Source organism: Cuculus canorus, chromosome 3 (genome assembly GCF_017976375.1).
Source record: "Cuculus canorus isolate bCucCan1 chromosome 3, bCucCan1.pri, whole genome shotgun sequence".
NCBI lineage: Eukaryota > Metazoa > Chordata > Aves > Cuculiformes > Cuculidae > Cuculus > Cuculus canorus.
This window is the reverse complement of record NC_071403.1, coordinates 77,620,298-77,632,836: the sequence shown is the minus strand read 5'-3', so window position 1 is coordinate 77,632,836 and position 12,539 is coordinate 77,620,298. Positions and strand designations below refer to the sequence as shown.

The following is a 12,539-nucleotide window of genomic DNA, read 5'->3' as shown; positions in this document are numbered from 1 at the left end:
TCCCCCCTTCTTATGTACAGATGATACTCTTGAAAATGTTTCAGATTCCTGTTGTAGTTCAGCACAGAGTTTGATCTGAATCGGAAGATAGACCTGTTTTCTTGGGTTCCATCCAGAACTTTTCCCTTTTGAAATTTAAGACTGCTTTTAATGTGTCAGCGTCAAGAGGACCTCATCCCTGTAGGGATTTTTAAACTTTCTTGATGTGGTGGGCAAGTGTAGCGAAATCAAACCTCAATGACCTTTTGAGAGGCTTGCTATGTCAATCCAACTGCATCAAGAGAAGCCCCACAGTAACATTGATTCTCTGATAATGATTAGGATTTTGTCCACTGAAGCTTAGGCTCTAGCTGTGATTTTTTTTTTTTTTTTCAGGAATGCCTCCCAGTTTTTCCCCTTTGCACTACTTTGCATTTAGAAAATGACAAATTGCAGAAGATTTGCTAAGATTCAGGAAAAAAACCGTGTTTGAGTTTTTCGAGGCAGTTGTGTAATCAAGGAAAATGCAGATAGAATGCTGGATTTGGGCTTTGGTAAGAAAGGTCATCAAGAAATATTTCAGTTAGGCTAATTGGCAGGAAGCCAATTTGAGGAGAAAAATGAAGGAGAAGAGCTACAGGCTCTGATTGTAAATGTTAAATTACAGAGAAAAAGGAAAAGGAGATAATGATGAGGCAAATGTTCTTTAAGGAGGGAAGAGGGAAGATTAAAACCAGTTCATACTTCTGAGGGAGCAAGCTAGGGAAGGATGGATGGCTACAAAGGATATGAAACACAGGGTTAAGAGCAAGTGCAGGGGAGATTAAAGGGCAGGATAGGGTAAGGACAATTCAAGCAGCATGTTGGTAGGTGTAGAAGAGAATGATCTATTTCAGTTATTGGTGGTGCAGAAAAAGGAAGAAAAACATACAAGATTGGTAGCAATGGGAAGCTGAGGTTGTTCAATATTTTGCCATGTTTCTTCAGGGAATGTGAGGAAGAGACAGGGGAGCAATATTCGAGTAGGCTTTTTAAAAGCCAGTTAAGAAGTGTGCAAATGAGCATCCAAAGAGAAGTTTAGAGGTAGCTTTAAAAAAATAGTGTAATGTATTTATGGGAATAAATGAATGCAGGACATATGATGTTGGGATAGATTTCTTCTATTACAATATTCTGGTTAACCTTTATTTATTAAGACAGATGGATTTCCCCTTTAGCTGAAGTAGCATGCTTCTGATGAGACACGTTCATTGATGGTTTCTATGTAAAATTTTGACTTCACAGCTCCAGACTTTGGGATCCAAGTCTGGGTAAATGATTAAAGATCTCTCATTTGAGTTCATGTTTTTTGTATCTTACCTACTTGACAGACCTCTTTTGAAAAATTTAGATGTCATGTGTTCATTTGGATTATACGTATCTCCCTCTAAAAGAAGAAGGTTGAATCAATGTTGAAAAGAGACTCTCTACTTAATATTATAACACAGAGACCTCCTGAAGCCATGAGGAAGGTGGGGAAGCTTAGAATGTGTCTCTTTGATCTCTGCTTTATGGCAGCAGGCTTGATTCTGTAGTGAATCTTGTCAAAATCATTAAGAATTATGTATTCTTTTAGGTTTTTTCCCCCCCAATTTCTTTTTGATTTTCACTTTTGATTAAGGCTGTCTCATAGCTGTAACCTTTTGAGAAGGATTTTGCATTTGCTTCACTTAAAAAATAATGTAGAGGATCAAATCAAAGGACAATTTTTCAGGTGCTTGTAAGTGAATGGTTACATCTTTCTTATGTGGATGTTTGTCCAAAATAGATTAAGTTGCCCAACGTAGAAGAAGATTGCAGAGTGCCATTTTGTAAGGAAGGTTTTGGTTGAATTTTCTTTTAGATGCTTATAGTTGTCTTGTGATCACTGGAGGTCATCTGTGATTACCAACAGAGTCCTTTAAAAAATGGGATTTCAGTAATTTAGGTCAGTTTGAAGGACTGTGCATACCTTAGTGCATGCCAGACATTTCAACTGAGTGAATATCTTGGTGCTGGTAGTAGTTATACCAGCTGTGTTGCAGAGTACGCTTTTGCGGAATAAAGGTCAGATTTCCAGCCAGACCCAGCATTATTATGTTTGACAGCATAGCTTTTGTCTGGTTAGCTAATAATGAAATGAACTATTGGCTGAAATCCAGAGTGTATTGTAGAGAGGATGCTATTAGGACCCTTTTATTTCTAGATAGCCCGGTGGACAGTGTTTTGTGTTTCAGTAAAGCAAAAAGGTATATGACCATATAGAGTTTAATTCCAACAATTCCTAAGCTATTTTGCCATCCTTAAAGCGTTTGCTTTGTGGCATTTATATACAGCTTATATTTAGTAGCAGGATGAGGACATTTTGAATGTGTGAAGTAAGAGACATCTTTATTAATATGTAAACAGATTTTTTTAAGCTTCTTTAGGAGATTAAGATGCGTAAGGTCAGGTTTGTATATAAATTTTGATTTTTAGATGTGCAGACGAATACCTAAGATAGCTTTGTGAAATAATTTAAATGAACTTGTCATCTTAGAGCTCAAGGGTGGCAAATAATCTTAAGAACCTTTGTAAATATCTTGAGATACCTGAGATTACAGTCGAAAATTTGATTGTAGGTCTCCAGAGTGCTTTTGAAAACGCCACTCAAGTTTTGCTGTACAAAGGGCTGAAATGAAGTTTTGTCCATTTGAAAATATTATGGATGTTAAGCTATTTGTTAAAGATGAAAGTTGGCCATTAAGAGGACTAAGTTGAAAGTTGGAAAGATGGGGTTTTCTTCATCTTTTTGCTTTCTAAACTAAGTTAACATAAATTACATAAAAATAGTGAGAAAGCCTGATGTTTTCTGAAGGTTAGGGGAACAAACTCAACGTACCACTGTACTCCTACCATTCTTTTGTTCTTCTTTTCTTCTTAGAGCCAGGTACTGAAGAAATAAAAAAGCTCCTCCTTCTTTTGCTTGGTTGTGCCGTTCAGGTAGGTTTAATATAAGTTTCTATGAAATGGTTTAAGTGTTACCAATCTCTTTTCTTACTGTTACTGGGATAGTATATAACTTTAACCTTCCTTCCCCTAGGGGTACTGTTGTATTCCTTGAAAATCTCCGTATTCATACATTTAAAATGGCTACAAGTTTATACCTTTTACGTTTTATTCTATAAATATAGCAAACAGTATATGTAGGAGCTCTACCAGTTTATTTATGGTAATATTGCTACTTCATCTGAAAGAAAAGAAGAAAACGGTAAAGTACTGAAGAATTATCTTACTGATGTATCTTGTTTAAACTGTTTCACATATTTAATAAATGTTTTTGATGGACTGCTGTTCTTATTTGGAAAGCTTGTACTTTTCATCTAATTAAACTGAAAAAATAGATGAGTGGTTATATTTTTAACAACTTAGATAAGCAACTTGAGTGCAAGAGGAGGACACTGGAAGAATACCTGTGGAAGTCACCATCATAAAATATTAATAAGTAGCTATTTTAAGAAACTTCTTCCTTCTCCCTTCCAGTAGCTGTTTTTTGTCATTTTGTCAGTGTTGAAAGTTGGTTACAATTACTGTAGCATGACATAAATCAAGTGTTTATTGGTCAGCAGAATCAATGTATAATAATTGAGCAATATGATCATTGTAACTTCAGATGAATAACTTTTACCTCTAAGAAGTACAAAGAAAGAATGAAAATACTTGTGATTTTATATATATATAAATATAAAATAGATATCTTTCTTTTTAGTGTCAGAAAAAAGAAGAATTTATAGAAAGAATCCAAGGTCTGGATTTTGACACAAGAGCAGCTGTTGCAGCCCATATTCAAGAGGTATAGTGTTATTTTTGTGCTTTTAATTTTTGTAGGTGGAATATTGTAAGAAAATTAATTGCATTTGTTCAAAAGTAAATCAAATACTTGATTTGCATCTCTGTTGTTTTTAGTAAGCAAAAAAAAGGCCTTTATTTTTTAACTTGATTCACAAAAAGATTTCTTGATCAAGCTCTTGGATTACATTGTTAAAACGGTACCAGGGAAGAGGTATGCTGCCCCAAGAATTCTGTTGAACTACAGTGAGTTTACTCTAAATGAAATTTTCTTATGCAAATTTATTTACAAAATGTAATTCAAATCCTATGTGTGTGATACGTAATGTATATTATAGCATAGTCACCTTTTGCTTTTTATTTTGCCAGAAGTACAAGGTGCTACTGTGAGGTAGATAAGAAACTGTTCTGTAACGTACAGTTTAATTTATTTCCTTTTTTCATACCTTGTGTAGAGAATTTAACTCATACAGTTTCAGTTTTATTTTCTTTTGCTTTCTTTCTACTCTTGTAATTTAAATAGGATGTTTTTTCTCTTGCATTTCATTCCATGTAGGTAACTCATAATCAGGAAAACGTGTTTGATCTGCAGTGGGTGGACGTCATTGTATTGACACAAGAATACGTTGAACCTCTCTTGAAAAATATGGCAGTGCATTTAAAAAGGCTTATAGATGAAAGAGATGAGCACTCAGAGGTATGGAAGTGGTTTGTTACTTGAGAGAAAAAGAAGAAATAATTTTTTGAAAATTATACAGCTTACCAATTTTATAACTAGTAGTTTAGCGTATGTTCTGTTTAAGAAAGGACTTCTTGCTGCCCAAAAGTAGTTAGCAGAGTCTGAAACAACTTTAAAGAGTATTCATTGGTAGGTGAAAACAGAAAATCCAAAGCTATATCAGCTGAAGTTTTCAGCAATCAGTAACCCATCAGTTTGCAAGCCAGTCACTGAAAGATACCTGGTAGACTGCTGATCCTGTTATCCAGGTTTGAGTGAACTGCAGCAGAATCCATGCTAAGAGAGCAGCAGTTTTTGCAGGCTTATTGCGAGGTACAATCATCATTCTGTGTGAGAATTGAGAAACAGAAATTTATTTAATAAACATTGCAAGTTATGAATCATCTTGGCAGTCCCAGATTTGCCCTTTAGTAGAATATAGATGTGTTAACGTTGCAGTTATTCCAAATATTCCTTTGACAGTTAGCGACTGTCTTTCCAGTTCACAACCTTGATAAGAGTAGAACAGAAACTGAACTGTGAGGGAAGAGGATGTGTGGTAATGCTCTTTTGCAATGTAAAGGAAAAGTAACTTTGAAGTACAAGAGATCTTCATATTGGCATAACACTATTTATATGATGAAATAGGAATATTCCTATAGGTATGATGCTTTATTAGGTTGGCAAGGATGCTGCTGCTCGCTGAAAAATACCAGTTTATTTAGAGATCTGTGTTTATCTTCATGTTCAAGGATTTCATGCCATTTCATTATCCAGTCCATTCAAAGTACTGATAATTTTGTGGACTTAAAAGTCTAAATTTGTGCAGAGGCAGGAGTTGGACTCGGCGATCCCTGTGGGTACCTTCCAACTCAGGTAATTCTGTGATTTTGCGAAGGGTATGTAGGGCTTCTAAGTTATTATGTGACAAAACATTTCCATTATTCTTGCTTCATTTCAGTCTTTAGTTTATTAAAGCAGTAGATTATATCAGTTTCTGACATATAAATGGCTCTCTGAATGCAATTCTATACTTTTTTTTCCTATATATTTTTTTAAATTTCTTAGACTATCATAGAACTCTCAGAAGAACGGGACTGTCTCCGTTTTCTACCTCATGCATCGGCAGCACAATCACCTTGTGGATCTCCTGGCATGAAGCGCACTGAAAGCCGACAGCACCTGTCAGTAGAGCTAGCAGACGCCAAAGCAAAGATAAGGCGGCTTAGGCAAGAGCTGTGAGTATATCTAGGTTGCAGAAGTGTGATGAGGGTTGTAGGGATTTAAAATCCTGTTGATCATGCACAAGAGTAGTATTCTGTAGACAAAGTCCTCATTTTTTCAAATCTTAAATTACACTTTAAAATGCTTTTTGGATTTTTTTTTTGCTGTTATTGCTCCCCGGGAAGCATATTTTTAGCATGTAAGCATACTTGTAGACCTGTGCGACAAATACAACTCTTCATCGCTGTTAGTCTTAATTTGTATTATGAATTCTATTGATATTTTAACCACAAACATACTGAAATAGGTGAACTACTGGAGTGTAATTTTGTATCTTTTGTACAGTGAACTTGATATTTTAACCACAAACATACTGAAATAGGTGAACTACTGGAGTGTAATTTTGTATCTTTTGTACAGTGAACTTTCTGAAAGACTATGAGCGACCTGTGGAGTATGTTACAATACAATAATGGGCTCTTTGCTCTGTGTGTATTGTTTTGTCTTTTAGAAACACTCATAGCTAATCTAAAGCATCCTTGCCTTTTACATACTGTGTCCATATTGTTGTTTCAGAGACAAGTTGGTTTTGCTTCCTCTATTGTTCATTATCACTAATGAATGTCTGGCTGTAGTTCTGATGTATCTGTATTCATATACGTTTCTAAGATAATAGCTTTGCAATTGAGGCAGTTATGGGATGACACACTCAAGAACAGGTGTATGGGACAGACAGATGGGGCCTGGAAGTACGTGCTGTGTCCTGACCAGTCAAGGATTGGTGGCAAAAACGTCTCTTTTAAAAGGAATTAGCGCTGTAGTGATTCTTTATATATGATTAAGTTACCTGTTTCTTGGTGGAAATACAGTAAGAAATCGTCATCTAAAATTCATTCACGGTGTGTGAAACATTTTAAGTTGTTGCAGATAGGAATAAAATTATCATTAGAATAATTGCCTGTCTTCCCCCCCTTCTTTTTTCTGTTAGAAGTTTCCTTGCCTTACACCACCTCTTTTCTCATGCCCTTCAATACTGTTACGTTTCTCTCTGCCATGCCACTGTACACAGAAAAATAAACGAAAGAAATAAAAATGATGCAAACCTAACTCTGCTAAATCTCTTGACTTGCTGCAAACCTGGATGCAGTGAAGCAGACTTTGAGTTTAATGGCAGAGGGTGGTTGTTTATGGCTAAGGAATAATGTGATTTGTAAAATGAGTACTTTTCATAGCTTGGATCAATTATGGTTTCTTAACAGTCTGAAACTTGCTACATTCATCCAGTTATGGGAGTGCTCTCTTCTCCCCCTGATGCTGACCTCTTAGCTAAGAGGTTCATTCCCCTCCTTCACCTCATCCAAGTATTGTGGAAAATCAGTCCTGTTTTAACAAAGATCTCTGTTTCTTTGTTTTTCATATTCTGAGGAAAGCCTTTTATATGTTTTCTATTTTATGAAAAGAACATTATCTTTCAGTGGGTACTTTGCTTCACAGTCTAGGAACAAATCTGAGCAGTAGTGAAGAGCTATTTAAAGAGAAGAGCAGTAGTGGGCAAATGGAGGATCTTTTTCTCCCTATAGCAGTGTGCAACATTGTTTTAGCAGAGCTAAGTATGTGCAGTTTGAACTTGAAAAACAAATGTTAAATCTGAAGAGATACTATATATACAGTAACTTACTTGTCCTTTAGAAACAGCATAAATAAAGACTTTTAAACCAGCATATTTCGTGGAGAGAGGAGACAGGTAAAATGAAATCAGCAGCTGAAGGTAGCATAAGTCACAAAGATCAGCTTGCTGGTCTGCTCTTATCAGAGTTTGCTGATCAGATCATCTCTAGCTGGCTGGATTAAGGATCTGATTGATTTACTCAGAGGATCCCCTTCCCCCACTATATCTTGGTCTTCACTAAGAATAGAGGACAAAAAGATATGGCTCTTTTTTTCTGATGTCTGTATTATTATGTGTCTACTGAAATCAGCCCGCCCAGGATATTCTATAAACAGCTGCACCAAGAAAATTAGTGAAAAAATTGCTGTTATTAGTTTGATTGACAGTTAATAGATAGCCTAAACAGTGAACACTGGTATGTTCTGTATAATTTAGTACAATCCTCTCTAGTCTGTAGCTGAAGCATGCAATTAGGGCAACAGTGATGGCTCAGAACATTCACATTTTGCACTCTATTTGAATTCAATTCGTAAATAAATTTCCTTTATGAGTAGCAGTATATTTAAAATACTAGGCTTTTATAAATTAACTGCTGTCTGTAGCATTTGGTATTAAATGCAGCATATATTTGATAAATTTAAAATTAGATTTATTCCAGAGTTGAAAATATTCAGCTTAAAATTTATTTATAATTTGGTTTTGGCAGTGAACCTTTGTATCTTGTTTAATGTGCAGTGTAGCTAATATAATTTCATACACAAGGACAGTAAAGATTATTTTTCAGTTGTGTGCAAACCAGCAATTTGAGGCTTGTAATATAGAAACTCTAGAATTGGAAACTGTACAGTTAATTTTTTGTATTAGGTCATGTGTTTTTCTGTGTAGAACAATAATATAGGAATATGACTTAATGGAAAATTTACAGTAATCTAACACAACACAGTACATTTGTATTTCTGTATGGTTTCTGAGCACTTAGGGAGAGGGAAGGCTTTGGTATTTGCTGTGGACAGTGATGTTCTCATGGATGAACCCTTGTTTACCTGTAGGCTGTCAGCAACCTTTCTGAAACAATGTATGATTGCAAGAAGATCATATGAGATTGGCTCATTTTTAAAAAACCACTGTTCTAGTTTTGTTGAAAGCAAATATATTTTTGTTAGTATGATTACTTCTAGATTGCATTATACATTCAGTCCATTAACTTCTCTTGTTCCCCCCTTTTCCACTTCTGTTTTGCTTCATACTTGTGTTCCAAAATACTAAATAATGTGGTAACATGTTTGAATATGCAATACATCTCTTAGGGGTATACAGTTTCAGATATGGCAGGTTTTTTCAACAGTGAATTGTATTTGTTCTGAAGTGTAGTTGTATTTTGAACATAGGTGTTCTGTGTCGTTGAGAGCATTAGGTATTGCCTCTGCATTTAGTCATTGTTTGACAAACTCATTTTTTAACAAACTGATTTTGTGAGCGCTGAGAATTACGTGTTAACTGGAAGAGTCATGTAAGAAATATAGTATTCTATGGCAGACCGTTCTTATTACAAATTTCTGAATAGACTAAAATAGATACTTTTTTTTTCTCCCATAAAATTAAAATTAGTTGTACATTTCATAAAATTAGTAAGGCTACTAAGAAGTATCTTCTTGTAATGAGTAAAGGCACCTGAAGACCTTGATTCATCTCTAAGAAAAAGAAAAATTACAAAAGTATGAAAGTGCTTTTACCTGATTTGTAGCAGGATGCATCGGTAGTCATTGTCTGGTTTTCCTGAAAAATATTTGGACCTTTTGAATATATGTTTTGAAATTATTCTAAGTTTACTTTTGTATGTGAATCTCCTAGTACACGTTCATGCATATTGCCTGTTCTTTTTCTTTACCAAAAAAATTCGTTATTACACTCTTCGAATTTCTGCTGTTTATATAGGAAATCTTGATAAACAACATATTAAAGGACTACAAAAAATCTGAGTGAATTTACAAGATTAGATATAGACTAATACCTAAAGAATATTGAAAGCATAATAGCCATACCAAAGTTTAACGCACTGATGTCCATGAAATTCTGGATTAAATAAGAGAAATCTCACAAATCTCAGTATTTTTTTCTTAAATGAGATGATAATTAGCAGGTTTTGCAGACATAACTGTTTTGTGTTTTCTGTTTTAAGAGAGGAAAAGACTGAGCAGTTGCTTGACTGTAAACAGGAACTTGAACAGATGGAAGCTGAACTCAAGAGATTTCAGCAAGAGGTATGGGGTTTGTAAATCTATTATTTTATTTTTAAAAAGAGTGCAAAAAAAAAGTTTCCACCACCAGAACAAAACCTCCACCCCTCCTTTTTGTGTGTTGGGAAGTAGGTTTCATCCAAATTTTTTCATTTTGCACTTTGAATGTGATCTTGTGTCATTTATACCTTTATTTGGTCTAGTGTGCTTGAAAAATATTCTGAATTAGGTTAGTATTTCCCCTCTAACTGTTTTGGTTCTACATGCATGAAATTTACCACCAATATATGCTGTGAGTGTACATGTGCTGTATATTTCTCAAACACAATGCCATCAAATTTTGCCTGGTTTTCTTTATACTTTGAATCTATGTGTTGAAAATAAGGGAAAACATCGGATTCCTTTATTTTTACAAGTATATAAAATTATTTGGGGTCATTTGAGAATATTATCTGTAGAAGAAAAGCACTGTTCTGAAATGTGCAAATATGTACACACCTCTCCTTGAAAAAGGCCAGCGTGGTTTTCCTGGAAATACGTCCTCTGGGCTGAGCATCTAAAATATATTTTCATCTTTACCTTTCTCAGAATGAATTTATGATATCCCTCTACATTACTTCTCATTTAAATAATGGAGCAGCTCTGTTATCCTTCCGCGTGTACTGTCCAACATTCTTGCCTGCAATTCCTGTATTTTCTTATTTTCTAGAACATGAATTTACTCTCAGATGCTCGTTCTGCCAGAGTGTATAGAGATGAATTAGATGCTCTTCGTGAGAAGGCAATTCGAGTCGACAAGCTTGAAAGTGAAGTCAGCCGGTATAAAGAGAGGCTGCATGATATTGAATTCTACAAAGCTAGAGTGGAGGTATAGTAAGGAAAAAAAGTACTGAATAACCATCATTTCTTGTTTGATGTGGCTTTTTCAAAGTTGTTTTGATGGCTTAAACATTGGGATGTTAAAACAGTGTTACAGCTTCTTGCTCTAGGATATATGATAGTTTCTCTGGGTTCTCTCTGAATTCAGAGTTTTCTTCAAATTGAGTCCCCAAAACAGATTCTTATACACTAATTATAGTTCTGCCAGTTTTGAAAACAGTGGAAAGATGACTTTTCTCTACACCTTTTAATATAGCAACTCCTAAGCAACCATTCGATGTTGCGATCTGTGGTAACCTCCAGATTTTCTTCCCATGGAACTGCTGCTCAGCCATGCTACAATATCCCCTATATTCTAGTTAGCACATCTGAAAAATGTCGTGATACTAATGAGCCACGACATAGCATCCTCTGGAAAGGATATTTATACTTGGAATGTATAAAAGTTAAAGCCTTTTACTGAATGTATGCACCATATATCGGAGCATGAAAAAGCTACTGTTAATAAAAGCTACCGTTGATTAAAGGGGAGAAACTGCAAGGCAAAACCCAAATCATTTTAATATTCCATTGTAGATCCTTCAGCCAAAACTTCTCATAATGGCATTAGCCAGAAATAAAGCCTGTCAGCTGACACGGAGGTTATTAGCTTTTTAATTGGAAATGAGGTGAATTGTTCTTCCAAGAGGACCACAGTGTAAAAACGTTAACAAAAGGCTGTACTGAAAGATAAGGTGCATGGTGCAGATTAAAACTTTGTTAAAAGGGCTTTAGATATTGCTGAGATGAAAAAAAAAAAATGCTAATTCCCAAGACTTTTTTTTTAAAGACGACTAGTTTTTAGCCTTGCTTGTGGGATTAATTTTTTTATCTTACCATGTAATGTGAAATTTGATGAAATTTGAAGAAACTTCGTCGAGATACACTGAATAAAGACCTTAACAGCTGTAACTGAAACACCCATTCTTGAGGAGGCTACAAAGTTGCCATCACATGCTTAAAAACAAAGGCTGGTAACTGCTTTCCAACACTATATGTTTTCTCAATGTTTGACATACAAGATATTGCTGCATAGCTTGAGCACAGTGATATAGGTCTAATCTTGTGATTGTATCATCGAATTTCCTCAGAGTTGTTAGGTGTTACCTATATATCAGGTAAAATATCAGCACACATGGGTCTGTTGGGAAATTGGTTGCTGTGAATGGTAAGCATTATCATCAGCTGCCTGTGTGTGAGGAAGACTTTGCCTGTGAGCATTTGAAAATGAATGACTTTATAAACTGTATCTACCACTGTTGTAAGAGGAGCTGAAAGCATGTTGTTAAAAAAACTGATGAGAAGAGGTCAGTGTACAGGATTGGAAAACGGTGGAAGTTCCATTTTCACAGAATACTTAAAGTAGTAGAAAACCTAAAATTTGTTTCCACGTTTCATAGGTTGTAAGCTATGTGATTTTTCAAGCATGCTTGAATAGAGACAGATGTTAATTACTTGGTTTTGCTTCATGATAATAATTATAAGTTAACCTAATATTTGTGTAGGGAGGGGTATGAAGGGTAAATATTTATATGTTACATTCACTGATCTTTTTTCAGATTTTGCAGCTGACTGCATACTGAAGTTTGAAAGGTTTTGTCTTTATATCATGAGTAAAATTGCCAATTACATGTTTTTGTGTATTATTATTTTCATCAGATGCCATTAAAAAAATACTCTATGTACAAAAATGAAAGCTGTTTAGGACCTTTGAATATGACTGGTTATATTTTAAGAATGTGGTTGCATTTTCAGCATCATGTCCTGAATTTGGGCTAAAGTAAGTTTGCCCAACGGCTTGTAAAAAATTATTCTCTTAAGTTTTGTTCTCCATTTCCTGCAACCCAAAGATTAGAGAGTTCAGTCTGATAATAAGGTAAATTATGGATTGAGAGGAGCATCTACATCCATCTCCAGTCTTTGACAGTGGCCAGTAGTAGATGCTTAG

General features: G+C 35.0%; 1 protein-coding gene across 14 annotated transcripts in view; it reads left to right on the top strand.

Moving 5' to 3' along the window:
* The window catches only part of CCDC88A (coiled-coil domain containing 88A), an 81,973-nt gene that overhangs the window by 29,423 nt on the left and 40,011 nt on the right, over positions 1 to 12,539 (top strand). For all 14 annotated transcript variants that reach the window (XM_009558587.2, XM_054062065.1, XM_054062064.1 and 11 more), the window contains 6 exons: positions 2,921 to 2,979; positions 3,746 to 3,829; positions 4,382 to 4,522; positions 5,612 to 5,781; positions 9,616 to 9,697; positions 10,383 to 10,541. In XM_009558587.2, coding sequence (XP_009556882.1) covers positions 2,921 to 2,979; positions 3,746 to 3,829; positions 4,382 to 4,522; positions 5,612 to 5,781; positions 9,616 to 9,697; positions 10,383 to 10,541 — 695 coding nt within the window. The remainder of the gene's footprint in view (positions 1 to 2,920; positions 2,980 to 3,745; positions 3,830 to 4,381; positions 4,523 to 5,611; positions 5,782 to 9,615; positions 9,698 to 10,382; positions 10,542 to 12,539) is intronic.